The 20,719-nt window shown below is 44.1% G+C and overlaps 1 protein-coding gene across 1 annotated transcript in view; it reads right to left on the minus strand.

The window, feature by feature from the left end:
- The window catches only part of MPO (myeloperoxidase), a 72,453-nt gene that overhangs the window by 17,809 nt on the left and 33,925 nt on the right, over window positions 1-20,719 (minus strand). The window contains exons 7-9 of the mRNA XM_073315135.2: window positions 16,369-16,575; window positions 8,441-8,756; window positions 4,603-4,763 (exon numbers count right to left, since the gene is read on the minus strand). Of these exons, the coding sequence (XP_073171236.2) occupies window positions 4,603-4,763; window positions 8,441-8,756; window positions 16,369-16,575 (684 nt within the window). The remainder of the gene's footprint in view (window positions 1-4,602; window positions 4,764-8,440; window positions 8,757-16,368; window positions 16,576-20,719) is intronic.

Consider the following 20,719-nt stretch of genomic DNA (forward strand, 5'->3'; position numbering starts at 1 on the left):
TCTTGGAGTCATCGTGGATAGTTCTCCGAAGACATCCATGCAGTGTGCAGCGGCAGTCAAAAAAAGCAAACGGGATGTTAGGAATAATTAAAAAAGGGATAGAGAATAAGACGGAGAATATCTTATTGCCCTTATATAAGTCCATGGTACACCCACATCTTGAATACTGCATACAGATGTGGTCCCCTCATCTCAAAAAAGATATATTGGCATTAGAAAAGGTTCAGAGAAGAGCAACTAAAATGATTAGGGGTTTGGAATGGGTCCCATATGAGGAGAGATTAAAGAGGCTAGGCTTTTTCAGCTTGGAAAAGAGGAGACTAAGGGGGGATATGATAGAGGTATATAAAACCATGAGTGGTGTGGAGAAAGTGAATAAGGAAAAGTTATTTACTTGTTCCCATAATATAAGAACTAGGGGCCACCAAATGAAATTAATGGGTAGCAAGTTTAAAACAAATAAAAGGAAGTTCTTCTTCACTCAGTGCACAGCCAACCTCTGGAACTCCTTGCCTGAGGAGGTTGTGAAGGCTAGGACTATAACAGGGTTTAAAAGAGAACTGGATAAATTCATGGAGGTTAAGACCATTAATGGCTATTAGCCAGGATGGGTAAGGAATGCTGTGCCTAGCCTCTGTTTGTCAGAGGGTGGAGATGGATGGCAGGAGCGAGATTACTTGATCATTACCTGTTAGGTTCACTCCTTCTGGGGCACCTGGCATTGGCCACTGTCAGTAGACAGGATACTGGGCTGGATGGACCTTTGGTCTGACCCAGTATAGCCATTCTTATGTTCTTATCTGCACTCAAGACCCCAAAGCAATGAATGGGGCTGTAATAAATATAAAGGGAAGGGTAATCACCTTTAAAATCCCTTCATAGATTCATAGATTCATAGATATTTAGGTCAGAAGGGACCATTATGATCATCTAGTCTGACCTCCTGCACAATGCAGGCCACAGAATTTCACCCACCACTCCTAAAAAAGACCTCACACCTATATCTGTGCTATTGAAGTCCTCAAATTGTAGTTTGAAGACCTCAAGGAGCAGAGAATCCTCCAGCAAGTGACCCGTGCCCCATGCTACAGAGGAAGGCGAAAAACCTCCAGGGCCTTCCAATCTGCCCTGGAGGAAAATTCCTTCCCGACCCCAAATATGGCGATCAGCTAAACCCTGAGCATATGGGCAAGATTCATCAGCCAGATACTACAGAAAATTCTTTCCCGGGTAACTTGGATCTTACCCCATCTAAAAACCCTTCTGGCCAGAGGAAAAATCCTTTCACCTGTAAAGGGTTAAGAAGCTAAAGGTAACCTCGCTGGCACCTGACCAAAATGACCAATGAGGAGACAAGATACTTTCAAAAGCTGGGAGGAGGGAGAAAAACAAAGGGTCTGTGTCTGTTCGTGTGATGCTTTTCCCAGGGACAGAACAGGAATGGAGTCTTAGAACTTAGTAAGTAATCTAGCTAGGTATGTGTTAGATTATGATTTCTTTAAATGGCTGAGAAAATAGTTGGGCTGAATAGAATGAATATTCCTGTCTGTGTGTCTTTTTTGTAACTTAAGGTTTTGCCTAGAGGGATTCTCTATGTTTTGAATCTAATTACCCTGTAAAGTATTTACCATCCTGATCTTACAGAGGTGATCCTTTTCTTTTTACTGTTTCTTCTATTAAAATGTTTCTTTTCAAGAACTGAATGCTTTTTTTCATTGTTCTAAGATCCAAGGGCTTGGGTCTGTGGTCACCTATGCAAATTGGTGAGGATTTTTACCAAACCTTCCCCAAGAAGTAGGGTGCAAGGGTTGGGAGGATTTTGGGGGGGAAAGACATTTCCAAACAACATTTTCTCAGGAACCCAGAGAAATGTTTGGTGGTGGCAGTGGAAAACCAAGGGCAAGGGGTAAAATAGTTTGTATCTTGGGGAAGTCTTAACCTAAGCTGGTAAAAGTAAGCTTAGGAGGTTTTCATGCAGGTCCCCACATCTGTACCCTGGAGTTCAGAGTGGGGAAGGAACCTTGACAGGGGCAGCCCATGCATCTCAGAGCTATTGTTTCAAGCCCTCTGACGATTCAGGCAGGCATCACACTTATTTCACATTTTCAAGGTTTTCTCTACAACTATAAAGGCTGGAGTTAGGGCTGAGCAAAAGTCAGAATTTCCATCCTGTGGGAAATTGCAATATTTCAACATTTATATCCGACCCTAGTCAGAATGAAAAGTTGAAATTTCAACAATGTTTGCAGAACAAAATAGTCCAAAATATTTTGTTTAGGAAATGCCAAAATCATAGATTTGTTGGGCTGGAAGGGACCTTGAAAGGTCATCTAGTCCATTCCCCTGTGCTAGGCCAGAACCACGTAAACCTGGACCATCCCTGACAGGTGTTTGTCCAACCTGTTCTTAAAACTGCCAGGGATGAGGATTCCACAATCTCCCTTAGTAACCTGTTCCAGTACTTCACTATCCTCTGAGTTAGAAAGTTTTTCCTAATATCTAAAGTAAATTTCCCTTGCTGCAGATTAAGCCCATTACTTCTTATCCTACCTTCAGTGGATGTAGAGAACAACTGACCACTGTCCTCTATAACAGCCCTTCACATATTTGAAGACTGTTATCAGTTCTCCACCTCCCTCAGTCTTTTTTTCTTACGACTAAACATGCCCAGTTTATGTCCTCATAGGTCAGGTTTTCTAAACCTTTGATCATTTTTGTAATTCTCCTCTGGACTCTTTCCAATTTATTCCAATCTTTCCTAGTGGAACCCAGAACTGGACACAGTACTCCAGCTGAGGCCTCACAAGTGCTGAGTAGAGCAAAACAATTACCTCCACTGTCTCACATATGACACTCTTATTCATATGCCCCAGAATAATATTAGCCTTTTTCGCAGCTGCATCACATTGTTGACTCACATTCAATTTGTGATCCATGGTAATCCCAAAATCCTGTTCAGTTGTACTACTATCGAGCATGTTATTTCCCATTTTGTAGTTGTGCATGTGATGTCTCCTTCCTAGGCAAAGTACTTTGCACTTGTCTTTTCTGAATTCCATCTTGTTGAATTCAGACCAATTCTCCAATTTGTCACGGTTGTTCTGAATTCTAATCCTCTCCTCCAAAGTGTCCTCCCAGCTTGTTGTCATTTCCAAATTTTAAAAGCACACTCTCCACTCTATTATCGAAATCATTAATGAAAATAGCAAATAGTACCAGGCCCAGGACAGACCCCCGTGAGGCACCGCTACATAACATCCTCCCAGTTTGACAACAGACCATTGGTAACCACTCCTTGAGTGTTGTCTTTCAACCAGTTAAGCACCCATTTTATATTAATTTAATCTAGGCCATGTTTCTCTAGTTTGCTTACAGGAATGTCATGTGGGACTGTGTCAAAAGACTTAGTAAACTCAAATGCTGAAACGGCAATTTCCATCAGAAAATCATCCCAGCCGAAAACTCCAAACCAGCTATCGCTAAAGACCCTTTTCTAATATTAAAGGGAGAATCTGAACAAGTGGAGCATAAGAAAAATACTGGTTTCCCCAACATGGTATTCCCTAGCCTAATACAGCCCAGCAGATAGTGGAATTGGCTGGATGTGCTGTTGATGCAGAGTGAAGAGGAGGGGGATATGCTGTGTGCTGCTAAGGGCTGTAGGAGTTTTTCTTCCACATCACAACAGGGGACCACCAGAAAAATTGTGACTCCTTGTGTGCATCCCCAGTGCGAACCTTCACTGAGCAGCCCCTTCCTCAGGGCACAGTCTAACAGTCAGAGCAATGTTAATTCAATGCCCATCCAGCATTTTAAAATTTAAACCCACAGCATTTACACAATGTTGCTCCCTCCTACTTTCTTTGTCCCCATATTCCTCAGAGAGGTCTAGGCAGGAAGTCTGACAAGACAGACAAGACTCCCCACTCCCCACAGTGAAAAGTGATTTCCCCCACCTGCGTAACTCGGCAGTGGCCATTGTGTGCTCTTGCTTTCAGACAGGGAGTCTCTGAGGGGCTGGCATCAGGCATCTGATTGCTTAGCCAGAGAGGAACATTTTCCAGAAGTTCTCAGCAGCTGATGAGAGGGTGTTAAAGAGGAACACCCTTCTCAGCATCCCTCAGCTACTGCCATATCTTACATCCATGTGACATCTGCTATCCCAAATACTTCAAACCAGATATACAGTATCTTTCCACCCACCACGGAAATGCAGACACCACTTGCATAGAACATATAGCTACTTTATATCTATTATATCCAGAGGAATTTAGGGATGTCAAATTGGAATTTGGCAAAGCCCAACACCTACTCCCCTCTGAACAGTGCTGAGGACTATCTATTGACCTGATGAGGTCATAGCTTGGTTTCAGACAGCATCTCCAGTACCACAGTTCCCCAGCAACACACTGGGCATTGGTTCAGAACTGACTCAGAAGGAAAAGCACCACCTCCCTGACCCCTTTTGCCTCTTCCTGTAGGAACACAGATTTCCCTTGATGGTCCCATTTTCAAGTACTGATGAAACCTGACCATGCTTCGCCTATAAGCTCACAGCCCAAGGCAGCATGGCTGCAGGAAACCAGTCATTACAACTGGTACCTGGATCATGGCACCTATGATCTTCCGGGCCTCCTGGTAGAGCTTCTCTCCATCCCACTGTGGATTTAATCTCCTCAGCTCTCTGGCCAAGCGATTGTGCTCCCGGAGAAAAAGTGTGTGCAAAGATGTCAGCTCTGGCATTTCATTGGCTCGAGTGTCACCTGTGGAAATCAAAACCACTAATTCAGTCTCCCAGCCTTGTTCCCCTTGTAATCACATCTCCTTCCCCTCAACCCCCTACTGCTCCTCCCACTGAGTAGGTCCATGCTCCCTCCCAAGAACTCCATAAGTAACCCTTTCACCCCAGACTCTCATTCACCACCCAGCTACTCTTACCCTCCCCGTTATTTTATGCAGAATTCACATTTTCTGACTTCCACAAAGCGAAGAGGCTAATTCCTAACATGTCATAAATGTCTCGGCCTAATTTACTCAACACAGTAATGCAATCTGTGCTCTTCAGAGCTAATGCAATGCATTGGCCTAGCATGGGGAGGTGCCCTAGTGCTGCTCACAGCCTACTGCTAACTCACACCGACAGGACTCTCCACTCTGCTAACCTCTGTTCCTACTTGAGATTTCTCTCTTTATACAACCCAGGATCACATTAGCCCTTTTGGCCATGGCACAGCACTGGGAGCTCAAGTTCAGCTGATTATCCACCACGACCCCAAAGTCCTTTTCAGAGTCACTGCTTCCCAGGATAGAGCCCCTCATTGTGTATGTATGGCCTACATTTGTTCCTTGATGTATAACTTTATATTCAGCCATAATAAAATACATACTAAAATGCAGTCTGGATTGCTCTATATCAATGACCTCTCCTCTTCATTATATACCACTGCCCCAATTTTTGTGTCATCTACAAACTTTATCAGTGATGATTTTATGTTTTCTTCCAGATCATTGATAAAAATGTTAAATGTTATTTTAAAATGTTAAATAATGTAGGGCCAAGAACTGGTGCCTGCGGAATCGCACTAGAAACTGACCCACTCAATGATGATTCCTCATTTACAATTACATTTGAGACCTGTCAGATAGCCAGGTTTTAATCCATTTAATGGCACATTTTGTTATCAGTCTAGTTTTTTAATCAAAATGTCACCAGGCACCAATCAAATGCCTTACAGAAGTAGAAATATATTACATTGCCTCTGTTATCTTTATCAAGCAAACTGGTAGACTCATAAAAAAAAGAGCTCAAATCAATTTGATAGGACCTATTTTCCATAAGCCCTTGATGATTGGCATTAATTATATTAGTGTCCTTTAAATCTTTATTAATTGTGTCTCATAGGAACTGCGGCAATATTTTGCCTGTGCTTGATGCCAGGATGACATGGAAGAGAGCTAATAGGATACTGGTTTGTGCCTAAACATCATGGTAATCAGACTATGTGTGATACACCAGAGTGTATTTTGCTCTCACTGGTCTGGTTAGATCCCATCAGGATTGGCCACCTTGTTTGCAGAAAGATATATCATCTGCAGGGATGGCAGTGGAACGTAAGGCCTGAGATATGAACGGTAGAGAAACGAGGGCAGGGACATGGTGAGAGGAGTGAAGTATTTCAGCCAATTTGGGGTAACTGAGATGGAAGCTTTATGATCCCGTAAGGTTTTCAAACTCCCCTGATGCCAGATCCCAATCCCACAGGCAATTGGGGGTCACAGCAAGAAACCATGAAGGGGGCATTAGAAAAGAGTGGGTTCTCCGGAACATGATCTGACACCTTGCACTTCCCTGCAGGTGTGGCTGACACATAGGCTTTCAGAGCTCCAGAAGGACCCCAGGATGGGAGGCTTGTGGGACCCATGTGCTACAAATAGGTGCCCCTAAACAGGCTCTTTGCCCCTCCTTTCTTTCTTTCTTTCTTTCTTTCTTTCTTTCTTTCTTTCTTTCTTTCTTTCTTTCTTTCTTTCGAAGTCTGAAGATGAGCTGGGACAATCAGGATCTGACAACCCCAGAAAAGAAGGTTTAAACCCCACCCCCCAAAATAAGCAGTTAAACCAACTGATTGCATCCAATGTTATTTTACTGTAAGAGTATATTGGGTAAAGTCTTTTATGAAAGGTTGCAATGCATTGAACTTACTAGTAATTACGAGCTATGAATGCAGCTTATGGTTATGAATGGACGTACTGTATCTATAGAACATTGTAATTGTAACTGTGGTGCAACTTTCAGCATCGCCTCACAATAGGGTGAGGAGCCATCAGGCACAAAGGAGCCACCCCCACAACCAGACCAGACCAAGCCATTCTCCAGTTCAGGAAAAAACCACGTGGAACCATCAAAGGAAATGGGAACAGCATGAAACAGAAAAGAAAATCCCAGTCTTTGGAACCCAAGAAAAGAGGGAGTTTTCCCCTAGTAACTGAAGAAAAATCCTACAAACTCTTTTAAAATGGAAGGAGTTTGTACTAAAGTTCATCCAGAACTTGGGAGATGGTCTCAAGGTGGAAGGCTGCCCATGAGTGCTGGATCCCTCCTATAGCTAGGGGCTATGCTGGGAAACTGTTTGAAGGCGAGAAGTAACTCTGATTAGAAAAGGGATTTTATCCAGTATGAAAGTGTAAAGCCTTAGGTTGTCTTTATGTGTCTTTTCTGTCTGTTCGCTTTCCACTTACCAGTTCATCTCTCAATCTGGCGCTTTTCTTTGAAATAAACTTTTTATTGATTTCTCTCCCAAGCTGGTCTCTAGTGTGCAACCTGGGGGGGGGTGGTGTTGTGCCCAAGGGACCCAATAACTGGGACAGCTGCTTTCCCACCTTTGGACTGGAAGGACTATTGGTGTCACCATTCAAAGAGTAACTGGACTGGTAAGAGCCAGGGTGAGCTGGCTACCGGTGTCAGGGAACCGAACCAGAGCTGCACAGCACAAAGGCCACCAAAGCTACAGGGCAGGCAGTGACAGAACCCCTCTGTGGTCTGGGTGAACCCAAAACTTCACACTAGCTCAATATTATACCTGCAGTGACACAAGCGTGTGCCAACAATGGAAACAGCTTCCTTGTAGAATGAAGAGAACAAGCCAGAGTAATCCAGACTGCTGCTTTCCCATCCTACAGATGTGGAGAGCACGCGCCAGGGGCTGAATGCAACACCACTAAATAGCCACCGAGTCAGAGAAAAGAGTCCCCTGACCCATCCTCCCTCGCTCACGGGGGCCGTTCTTTAAGGGGATCCTGCTGCACTGGCTGTGTCTCTTGTTTATGGCCTTTTCTGCCACCGTTCTCCAAATCGTGGTGCAGGTCGGAGAACGCGGGGCAGTGACAGAGGTGAGCTCTTTATTAGCAGTGAACCAGGCTGACGCAGACAAGTCTGCACTAGCTCCAGCAGCAGTGACATTTTCAATATGCCCACTGAGGTGTCTTCAAGCCTAACGGCTTGGGGTTGAGCCTGCTGCACTAGCTTGGCTGTGCTCTGGTGCTCGGCCTTTAGTACTACTGGAATGTATCACTTCAAGCCCTCACTCCCTCAGTATTGTAGAGCGTCCGCTGGCCTGTTTGAGCTCGTGTGAGCACAGCTCTGCAGTCCTCATTCCAGTGCTGGGTTGGGGTTATTGTTCAGGAGGTACCGTATCAAAGAAAGAGAGAGAGAAAGAGAGAGATTGCTTCTTCTCACCTTTAGAGAGAGAGTTTCTTCTCATCTCTAGACCCTTGTCTATTACAACCTGACCTGATCTTTAGAGAGTTCTGCTCTGCCCCTTTTTCCACTGATGTAATTGTTTGGATTTTTTAAAAAAATCAAGATACAAAATAGAAACCATAGACTCATTCACTCTGGGTCTCACTATCAGAGAATGGCAGGTGCTGCAGATACCCGACTTACCTGCAAAAAAACATCGGATTTGAGCTGTTTTGTTGGTGAGAACACAGATGTCTTTCTCCATATTTCTGAATGGCAGTAATTCCAATCCCTCATCAGTAAATTGCTGGTTAACAGCCATCAAGCCCAGCTGGTTGGTATTATTCCTTAGACTGTTAGCCAAAGGTACTTCACTGCCGTACACCATGCTGCCATCAAGGAAGGATGTGAGTGCATTGATCTGGTTTCGAATGGCTCTGCCCATGGTGCATGCAGGGGCTGAGCGGGTGAATGGAATGCAGTCACTTTGGTTTTTAATTCGTGGATCGTTGGGTGGAATCTACAGCAAGAGATGAACGGGATTAATTACCACTGAGTCCAGAAGCCATTCTCCGTCCCGGAGCAGCATTTCCTGCCCTGCCCCATACTGAAACAGCCTCAGTTTCTTGTTAGATTTAAGCTATGGCTACACATAGAGTGCTTTGTTAATCCAGTCTCAAGGTGACAAAGGCCTGGGTCACTGCAACAAGCAGAGAAATGGTCACAATCTTATGGGCAGGTGCAGAAAGAAAAACATCTTGCTCGTCACTGCTCTTGTGTGACCATCCAACAGCCAAACAGGGAGCATAATGAAGGCCTCCATCAAGGATCATTCCCACTCTTCATCAAGAGCCTGCGTCTGGGGGTGCTGAGGGCACTCACTGCCCATAGGAGGGCCTCGTTCACTGCAGTCTGGGATGCAGGGGTAATGAAATGGGGGTTTCCTTATTCTATGACTGTACTTAGCCTGCCCTGATTGAAGGATCTCCATAACTTGAACCTGCCTCACTAAATATGGGGGAATGATGCCAAATCCAAGTAAAAGAGAGAGGGGGCAGGGACAGTGTTCCTACCTGGTGGTGAGGACTCTGTTTAAGGATCTTAGATGCCACTGGATCCTCACTTTCCGGTATGTAAAGAGAGAGCTGAGGAGAGAGTCTGTGTCTCATCCCAGTGATCACTAGAGCTGAAATCGTTGACCGGCTGGCCTGTGGGGCTGCGCTGAGAGCCAGTGTGGGGCAGGGTTGTGGGGAAAGACAATGCAGAGGAGGCAGCAGCAGTGAAGTTCCCCATTACCTGGTGAAATCACGAAGAGCTGGGCTGCCTGGTGGAAGCTGCGAAGGCGGCAGTGCGGCTGCAGGCTGTGGGGCGGAGGGGTGCAGTGTAAAAGGGGCCCCTGCCAGCAGGCTGAGGGCTGTGATTACTCCTAGCTGGGCTAGGTGGGGCTCGTGGGGTGAGAGATGCAACAGCAGCAGAGCGGCGACAGAGGGGCAGGGGTGAAAGATGGCAGCAGCAGCAAAGCAAGACATGCACTCCAAGGGCTGTCGATGAACCCTCCTGCTGCACCCCTGGATTCTGGCCCTTTGCTGCCCTCAGCCAACAGCCCTGCATGGGGTGCAGCAGAGTGGAAGAGGGAGTGGCATGCTGTCACGGGACACTTGTTCATGGGACTTTCACCCCACAAAGTGGGAAACTGAGGCAAAGGACAATGCCCAAGACACTGCGGAGCACGTGTTTTATTTATTGTTTGCAGACTATCAAATCATTGTTCCTATTTTCCCCTAATTAATGCTGGTTTTCCTCTCATCTTAATAGAAGATTTATTTGTGCTGTACACAGATTCAGTGCCTGTGACTGGGGAAGTATTGCCTCTTAGGGGTGCCCAGGGGAGATACATAGTTTTTCAGGGTTTCTGACTGGGGGCTTAAGATGGTTTTGTTTTGTAATTCTAAGAGGAACCCCAGGAAATTATACCCGGCCCTTATTGCTGTTAACAACACCTGGCAGAAGGGTTACATCAAGATCTCTCCCTCCCCCGACACAGTTCCCCTGGTCAGCGGAGGCTTCTGAGTTGAAGAGTGATCAGTATAACAGAGAGAGGTGTCTGAGTGTTCTCCCTTAGGGCACTGTGTGAGGAGGTGTTTTACTTCTCTTTCCATTATGGTGTCGCAGGGACACATGATTTGATTGGGAGTAATTGACAGGTCTTTTTAAGAACATCAGAGCAGCCATACTGGGTCAGACCAATGGTCCATCTAGCCCAGTATCCTGTCTTCCGGCAGTAGCCAGTGCCAGGTGCCCCAGAGGGAATGAACAGAACAGGGCAACTATTGAGTGATCATCCTCTGTTATCCAGTCCCAGATTCTGGTAGCCAAAGCTTCAGGAACACCCAGAGCATGGGGTTGCATCCCTGGCCATCTTGGCTAATTGCCATTCATGGACTTGTGCTCCATGAACTTCTCTAATTCTTTGTTGAACCAATTTATGCCTTCACAACATCTGGCAACAAGTTCCACAGGTTGACTGTGCGTTGTATGAAGAAATAATTCTTTTGGTTGTTTTAAACTTGCTGGCTATTAATTTCATTGGGTGACCCCTGATTCTTGTTTTATGTGAAGGAATAAATAACACTTCCTTATTCACTGTCTCCACACCTTTCATGATTTTACAGAGTTCTATCATATCTCCCATTAGTCGTCTCTTTTCCAAGCTGAAAAGTACCAGTCTTATTAATCTCTCCTCAATGGAAGCTGTTCCATACTCCTCATAGTTTTTGTTGCCCTTCTCTGTACCTTTTCCAATTCTAATATATCTTTTTTGAGATGGGGTGACCAGAATTGCACACAGTAATCAAGATGTGTGTATGCCATGGCATTATGATATTTAGTGTCTTATCTATTCCTTTCCTAATGGTCCCTAACATTCTGTTTGCTTTTTTGACTACCGCTGCACATTGAATGGATGTTTTCAGAGAACTATCCACAATAACTCCAAGATCTCTTTTTTGACTGGTAACAGACCATTTAGATCTAATCACTTTGTATGGAATTATGTTTTCCAAGGTGCATTACTTTGCATTTATCTACATTTTGCATTTCATCTGCCATTTTGTTGCCCAATCACCCAATTTAGTGAGTCTCTTTGTAACTCCTCACAGTCTGCTTTGGACTTAATGATCTTGAGTAATCTTGTATCGTCTTCAACTTCCCACCTAGAATCATAGAATCATAGAATACCAGGGTTGGAAGGGACCTCAGGAGGTCATTTAGTCCAAACCCCTGCTCAAAGCTGGACCAATCCCCAACTAAATCATCCCAGCCAGGGCTTTGTCAAGCCTGACCTTAAAAATATCTTAGGAAGGAGATTCCCCCCCCCCCCCAGGTAACGCATTCCAGTGTTTCACCACCCTCCTAGTAAAAAAGTTTTTCCTAATATCCAAACTAAACCTCTCCCACTGCAACTTGAGACCATTACTCCTCGTTCTGTCATCAGCTACCACTGAGAACAGTCTAGAGCCATCCTCTTTGGAATCCCCTTTCAGGTAGTTGAAAGCAGCTATAAATCCCCCCTCATTCTTCTCTTCTGCAGACTAAACAATCCCAGTTCCCTCATAAGCCTCTCCTCATGTGTTCCAGTCCCCTAATCATTTTTCAGAGTAACAGCCGTGTTGGTCTGTATTCGCAAAAAGAAAAGGAGTACTTGTGGCACCTTAGAGACTAACCAATTTATTTGAGCCTAAGCTTTTGTGAGCTACAGCTCACTTAATCGGATGCATCCGATGAAGTAAGCTGTAGCTCACAAAAGCTTATGCTCAAATAAATTGGTTAGTCTCTAAGGTGCCACAAGTACTCCTTTTCTTTTTGCTAATCATTTTTGTTGCCCTCCGCTGGACTCTTTCCAATTTTTCCACATCCTTCTTGTAGTGTGGGGCCCAAAACTGGACACAGTACTCTAGATGAGGCCTCACCAATGTCGAATAGAGGGGAACAATCACCTCTCTCGATCTGCTGGCAATGCCCCTACGTATACATCCCAAAATGCCATTGGCCTTCTTGGCAACAAGGGCACACTGTTGACTCATATCCAGCTTCTCGTCCACTGTAACCCCTAGGTCCTTTTCTGCAGAACTGCTGCCAAGCCATTCAGTCCCTAGTCTGTAGCAGTGCATGGGATTCTTCCATCCTAAGTGCAGTACTCTGCACTTGTCCTTGTTGAACCTCATCAGATTTCTTTTGGCCCAATCCTCTCATTTGTCTAGGGCCCTCTGTATCCTATCCCTACCCTCCAGCATATCTACCTCTCCTCCCAGTTTAGTGTCATCTGCAAACTTGCTGAGGGTGCAGTCCACACCATCCTCCAGATCATTTATGAAGATATTGAACAAAACCGGCCCCAGGACCGACCCTTGGGGCACTCCACTTGATACCGGCTGCCAACTAGACATGGAGCCATTGATCCCTACCCGTTGAGCCCGACAATCTAGCCAGCTTTCTATCCACCTTAGAGTCCATTCATCCAGCCCATACTTCTTTAACTTGCTGGCAAGATTACTGTGGGAGACCGTGTCAAAAAGTTTGCTAAAGCCAAGGAACACCACATCCGCTGCTTTCCCCTCATCCACAGAGCCAGTTATCTCGTCATAGAAGGCAATTAGATTAGTCAGGCATGACTTGCCCTTGGTGAATCCATGCTGACTGTTCCAGATCACTTTCCTCTCCTCTAAGTGCTTCAGAATTGATTCCTTGAGGACCTGTTCCATGATTTTTCCAGGGACTGAGGTGAGGCTGACTGGCCTGTAGTTCCCAGGATCCTCCTTCTTCCCTTTTTTAAAGATGGGCACTACATTAGCCTTTTTCCACCTCTCTGTTTATCCCTTTTTCCAGATAATTTATGAATGTGTTGAACAGCACTGGTCCCAGTACAGACCCCTGGGGGACACCACTATTTCTTTCTCTCCATTCTGAAAACTGACCATTTATTCCTACGCTTTGTTTCCCGTCTTTTAACCAAAAAGAAAAGGAGTACGTGTGGCACCTTAGAGACATTGGTTAGTCTCTAAGGTGCCACAAGTACTCCTTTTCTTTTTGCGAATACAGACTAACATGGCTGCTACTCTGAAACCTGTCTTTTAACCAGTTACTGATCCATAAGAGGACCTTCCCTCTTATTCCTAGACTGCTTATTTTGCTTAAGAGCCTTTGGTGATGGACCTTGTCAAAGGCTTTCTGAAAGTCCAAGTACACTATATCCACTGGATTACCCTTTTCCACATGTTTGTTGTCCCCCATCAAAGAATTCTAGTAGATTGGTGAGGCATGATTTCCCTTTACAAAAGCTGGGTTGACTCTTCCCCAACAAACTGTGTTCATCTATGTGTCTGATCATTCTGTTCTTTACTATAGTTTCAACCAACTTGCCTGATACTGAAGTTAGGCTTACTGGCCTGTAATTGCCATTGTAATTGCCTCTGGAGCCTTTTTAAAAAATTGGTGTCATATTACTATCCTCCAGTCATCTGGTACTGAGGCTGATTCAATAGATTACATACCACAGTTAATAGTTCTGCAATTTCACATTTGAGTTCCTTCAGAACTCTTGGGTGAATGCCATCTGTTCCTGGTGACTTATTACTATGTAATATTTTTTGATTTGTTCCAAAAACTCCTCTACTGACTCCTCAACCTGGAACAATTCCTCAGATTTGTCACCCAAAATGAATGGCTCAGGTATGGGAATCTCCCTGACATCCTCTGCGAAGAAGACTAATGCAAAGAATTCATTTAGCTTCTCCGCAGTGACCTTATCTTCCTTGAATGCTCCTTTAGAACCTCAATCGTTCAGTGGCCCCTCTGATTGTTTAGCAGCTTCCTGCTTCTGATGGACTTTAAAATATTGCTATTAGTTTGTGAGTCTTTTGCTAATTGCTCTTCAAATTCTTTTTTGCCCTGCCTAATTATACTTGGACACTTGACTTGCCAGAGTTTATGCTCCTTTCTGTTTTCCTCAGTAGGATTTGACTTTCAATTTTTAAAGGATGCCTTTTGCCTCTAACCGCTTCTTTTACTTTGTTGTTTAGCCACGGTGGCACTTTGTTGGTCCTCTTACTGTGTTTTTTAATTTGGGGTATACGTTTAATTTGAGCCTCTATTAGGGTGTTTATTTATCAGGTTATTTTTAAAGATTTTCAAGGGTTCCCAGAGTATCAGACCAGCACTCGTTATTGTAGTTGGTAAAACATCCAAACAAACAAATAAATAAATAAATATAATGTATGAGTTAGCACAAGCCTACAAGGGGATTATGACATTCCAGACCAAAAATTAAGACAAAATTAATATTGTAAAGTGAATCACTCAAAAGTTGGGAAATTCCAAATTTAAGGGAGACTATGCCCATTTGAATTTATATGACACAGTCTCTGCCTATGTGATCATAAACTATTATTAGCCTAATGCCAGGTCGTACATCTAGGAACAAAGAGTATAGGGCATAATTACAAGGTGAGACTGAGCTCTGGAAATAAAATGACAGTGGAAAAGAGTTAGGGCTCCTGGTGGAGACCAGCTGTCCATGAGCTCCCAGTGCAATGTTCTGTCTGAGAGGGCTAATGCGACATATCTGAGCAGGACAATATCAATTAGAGAGGTGTTACCACTGTGTACAGCATTATTGAGACCATTACTGAATACTGTGTGCAGTTTTGGTGTTCATACATTAAAAAAGGAAATTGTCAGATTGGAGAGGATTCAGAGAAGAATTATTTGACCTCTGGGAGCTGCCTCGCAAGAAGAGTTTAAAGGAGAGAAGAGAAGGTTAAGAGGTGACTTGATTACAGTTTATAAGAACTCATATGAGGAGAAGATGTCTGAGAGCAGGGGCACTTTAATCTAGCAGACAAAGCACAATGAGATCTAGTGACTGGAAGCAGAAGTTCTCTGGCCTGTGTTATACAGGAGGGCAGGCTAGATGATTATAATGTTCCCTTCTGGCCTTAAAATCTAAGAAACAACACTCCCACTCTCCTCTTAGTCATACCAACATGCCCTTTGGGAGGGAGACTCACTTGCAGGTATCTGCCCATGGAAAAGGGCAGGGAGAAACTCTGACAAACCCAGTCCCTAGGAGAAATTGATCAAGGGTAATGATCTGGATGATGGGATGGATTGCACCCTCAGCAAGTTCGTGGATGACACGAAGCTGGGGGGAGAGGTAGATACAATGGAAGGTCGGGATAGGGTCCAGGGTGACCTAGACAAATTGGAGGATTGGGCCAAATGAAATCTGATGAGGTTCAACAAGGACAAGTGCAGAGTCCTGCACTTAAGACGGAAGAATCCCATGCACCGCGCTACAGACTAGGGACCGAATGGCTCGGCAGCAGTTCTGCAGAAAAGGACCTAGGGGTGACAGTGGACGAGAAGCTGGATATGAGTCAACAGTGTGCCCTTGCTACAAGAAGGCTAAAGGCATATTGGGCTGCATTAGTAGGAGCATTGCCAGCAGATCGAGGGACGTGATTATTCCCTTCTATTCGGCACTGGTGAGGCCACATCTGGAGTACTGCATCCAGTTTTGGGCCCCCCCCACTACAGAAAGGATGTGGACAAATTGGAGAGAGTCCAGTGGAGGGCAATGAAAATGATCAGGGGGCTGGGGCACATGACGTATGAGGAGAGGCTGAGGGAACTGGGATTGTTTAGTCTGCAGAAGAGAAGAATGAGGCGGGATTTGATAGTTGCTTTCAACTACCTGAAGGGGGGTTCCAAAGAGGATGGAGCTTGGCTGTTCTCAGTGGTGGCCGATGACAGAACAAGGAGCAATGGTCTCAAGTTGCAGTGGGGGACGTCTAGGTTGGATATTAGGAAAAACTATTTCACTAGGAGGGTGGTGAAACACTGGAATGGGTTACCTAGGGAGATGGTGGGATCTCCATTCTTAGAGGTTTTTAAGGCCTGGCTTGACAAAACCCTGACTGGGATGATTTAGCTGGGGTTGGTACTGCTTTGAGCAGGGGGTTGGACTAAGTGACCTCCTGAGGTCTTTTCCAACCTTAATCATCTATGATTCTATTATTCTAAGGCGAGGTGCCCCCTCACTCGTCTGTTCCCTCCAGGAGAAATCCTGGCAGTACCTTGATGGGGAAGCAAGGTGGTTTTTTGGCACAGCTGGTCTGACAGTCCGTTCTGCTGCTGAAAGTGACTGTTGCTGGAGTCGCAGGGCCAAAGTCCATGTCATGGTCAATAAACTGGCCCCACTGCATGAAGATGAGTGCTCTGTTCTGATCCGATACGAGCTGCTCAGTGGGAAAGCATACAATCTTGTTTGAAACTTCTCGCACCTGGAGGGATTAAAGCAGAGAGTGTGTGTGTATAATAAGATGGGCTAGGAACATGTGTTCTGTAGACAAGATTGGGGAGTGGGAGGTCAATTTCCCATGCCATCAACAGGTGTCTAAGTGAGATGGAAGCTGCTCCAATTTCCTTTTTAAAAACACAAAAGTTTAAACGGTGAATTCTTTGTTTAATTTTCCTGCCGGCACCGTTCTGGACTCCCTTACTAGAGGGCTCTAACTCTTCATTTGCCATCTCTGTTCAAGTCTGTTCAGCTCTGAACACACACTACAATACTCCACACATAATGCTCCTTCATTCATGGAGCTCAAAGAGCCTCACCAGTGCTTAATTTGTAATGAAAGAGGTGCTGGGGCTCAAGCAATTGTTTTAATTTCATAACTGACATGGCAAGCCCAGAGGTGCCAGGGCTGTGAACTGCCAGGCCCAGAGGTGCTGGGGCTGTGAACTGCCAAGCCCAGAGGTGCCGGGGCTGTGAACTGCCAGGCCCAGAGGTGCTGGGGCTGTGAACTGCCAAGCCCAGAGGTGCCGGGGCTCAGCCCTGGCAAGCCCTTGCACAATTATGCACTGAGCCTCACAAAGATGGTCAAACTTTATCAACCCTTCACAGACTGGGAACTGAAGAAAACAAAGATTGAAGTCACTGTTTTGAAATGGGGGTGTCAGAAATGAGTACCTATTGAAAACCTTTGAGAGTCAGGTGCCTCAATTTCGGCACAGACATTTGAAAACACTGACCTTCACCCCTTTGGTTTCCGTTACCATTTCTGTGAAAGAGAGGCAATGTTAGTTCCTTCCCATGTGGACGAGAGAGTCAGGCCTGCCTACCTACCTACATAAGTCTGTGTAAAGGAGGAAAGTATGAAGGCCAGGCAGCGGAAGAACTACCCTCTTAGTCTTTTAATGGAATTTCTTAGGTTTTGTTTTAAAAGGAATTCCATAATCTGGACCTATCTGGCCAGCTCCCAGGCCTCTGCTGGCCTGCCCTGTGCTGCAAAGCACACATTGAATGAGACAAGACTTCACTGAAGCCCTTGCCTTATTTAATGTGCACTTTAGAAGATGCACATGTTCACTACATATTAAATTAGCTGAGTGCCTTGTCTAGTCCAGGATTTAAGGTGTGATGTTAGCACCTGTTAGATAATATGTTCCAATTAATACATTTTAAAAGCCTAATGTAGACATGGCTCACACAGCCTTTACCACGGGGATGGGGAGGGAAGCCAATGTAACACGTTTTCAGTGATAAACTACCTTATCTACACTAGACTTTTAGAACGTTAGAACATGTAATTTTCAATCCCTAAGAACCTTTCTTTTAGTAACTTTATCTAGGACGTATACGAAATCTTACAAATCATTACCAAGCAAGTACCAAAAATACTCTATTTACAAATACAAAAGTGGACCTGCTTTTGCCAAGAGAGACATTATCCATTGGGCAAGGATAGTGTTCCTCCTTTTATACACCATGAATGCATAAAATAATGGATTTTTTTTTGATAATAGTTTATAGTAAATATCTGGGTTAGATACAAACAATATTGCATCTCTGTTTGCTGCCTTCACACATCTCAGACTGGAGAACCTAGGCTCCATTGGCTTTCACTGCTGCTTTTGTTCTGGGAGAGGGAACAATGATTCATTTAAGGCAATGGAGGCCAGTGCCAATGTTCATATGGGACAAAGTTCTGAATAAAAAATGCCACTCTGTCCTGTAAAACCCTTTTCCTCATCTGGAGATAACAAGAGAAGCACGTCCCCTTTAGCTCTGGCACTATGAATTACTCCAAATACTATACAAATATTACTTGACCTTTGTAAAGTCGTTAATTAATCCAGTTTGATCTGAATGTATATAAATCCCCTTCAGTTCTTCAAATAAAGAACAGTTTGGTGTGAATCTGGGCCTATCAGATCTGCATGAGGGAAGGGCTTCCCTTTTTCCCATGTTAGGGAGACCTAAAATAGCAGCTTCTTTCATAGATTTTGGAAGTTCCTCCCCTAACACAGCAGCATTAAAGGATCAACTGATATCTCCTTAATAGCTTTATAAAATTCTGCTGGAAATTTACAAGGCCTTGGAGTTTTCCACTTTTTAAATTTCCTCTGTTATTTCTTCTCCTAAAATTTCTCTGTCAGTCTCCTGTGTCTTTGGCAGCTACTTCCCACTGCCCGTTACTTCCAGATATTTTTGATAAAAAAATAAAACTTGAAGTATCTGAAGTATAGAGGTTATTCTAATAACAGCAAAAGCAGCACATACTTCGTAGCAGTGTGTAACTATCTTTTGCTGAGCATTTTTAACTGGGGGGATAGTGTATTGCTCTTTAATCCTTTGAGCTTTTAAGCATCGAGTTATCACATTTACTTCCTTTTTCATAGAAAAGCCTCTTTATACAAGTAAGGGCTTGTTTAGGGACATCTCCCATAAACTTATTCACTTCCCTCCCTATTATTAGTTAGCTGGTGATATGTTGTTCTGAGCCTGCACTTTTATGAATCTGTCACAGATTTTTGGAACATAGGAAGTGCCAGACTAGGTCAGACCAATGGTCCATCTATCCTGTCTTCTGACAGTGACCAAAGCCAGATGCTACAGAGGGAATGAACAGAACAGGGCAATTATCCAGTGATCCATCCATTGTTGTCCACCCCAGTTTCTGGCAGTCAGAGGTTTAGGGACACCCAGGGCATGGGGTTGCATCCCTGACCATCTTGGCTAATAGCCATTGATGGGCCTGTCCTGCAGGAACTGATCTAATTCTATTCTGAACCCAGTTATACTTTTGGCCTCTATCACATCCCCGGCAACGAATTCCACAGGGAATTCCACAGGGAATTCCACTATGCATTGTGTGAAGAAGTGCTTCCTTTGTTTGTTTTAAACCTGCTGCTTATTAATTCAGTTGGTGATCCCTGGTTCTTCTGTTATGTGAAGGGGAAAATAACACTTCCCTGTTCACTGTCTCTGCACCAGCCATGATTGTATAGACCTCTGTCATCTCCCCGCTCAGTCGTCTCTTTCCTAATCTGCACAGTCCCAGTCTTGTCAGTCTCTCCTCACACAGAAGCGGTTCCATACCCCTCATCATTTCTGTTGCCCATGTCTCTACCTTTTCCAAATCTAATACATCTTTTTTGAGGTGGGGATTACCAGAACTGCAGGCGGTACTCAAGGTGTATCATGAATTTATATAGTAGCATTATGATATTCTCTATTTTATTATTTATCCATTTCCTAATGGTTCCTAACATAGTGTTAGCTTTTTCGACTGCTACTGCACATTGAGTGGATGTTTTCAGGGAACTATCCACAATGACTCCAAGATCTCTTTCTTGAGTGGTAACAGCTCACTTAGATCCCGTCATTTTAGCTAACGTAAGCAATAGTTTACATACCCCTGTTAGTAGTCCTGCAATTTCATATTTGAGTTATTTCAGAACTCTTGGGCAAAAACCATCTGGTCCTGGTGACTTATTACTATTCAATTTATCAATTTCTTCCCAAACCTCCTCTAATGACGCTTCCATCTGGGACAGTTCCTCGGGTTTGTCACCTAAAATAATGTTACAGGGGTGGGAATCTCCCTCACCGTCTCTGCAGTGAACACTGATGCAAAGAATCCTTTAGCACCTCCATCATTCAGTGGCCTCACTGACTCTTTGCCAGGCTTCCCTCTTCTGATGTACCTTTCTATTTTCCTCAGAAGGATCTGACTTCCGATTTTTAAAAGATGTCTTTTTGACTGTAATCTCCTCTTTTACTTTGTTATTTAGCCATGGTGGCATTGTTTTGGTCCTATTATTGTTTATTTTTTGTATTTGGGGTATACATATAGTTTGAGCCTCTGCTGTGGTGTTTCAAAAAGTTTTCATGCAGATTGGAGGCATTTCACTTTAGTGACTGTTCCTTTAAATTTCTGTTTAACTGGCCTCCTCATTTTTGGGTAGTTCCTCTTTTGAAGTTAAATGCTTCTGTGATGGGTTTCTTTGGTATTTTCCCCCTACAAAGAAGTTAAATTTTATTATATTATAGATGCTATTACTAGGACCCTACCAAATTCACGGTCCGTTTTGGTCAATTTCACTGTCATAGGATTTTAAAAATCGTAAAATTCATGATTT

The sequence above is a fragment of the Lepidochelys kempii genome, chromosome 17 (assembly GCF_965140285.1).
Source record: "Lepidochelys kempii isolate rLepKem1 chromosome 17, rLepKem1.hap1, whole genome shotgun sequence".
In the NCBI taxonomy this organism is placed as follows: domain Eukaryota; kingdom Metazoa; phylum Chordata; order Testudines; family Cheloniidae; genus Lepidochelys; species Lepidochelys kempii.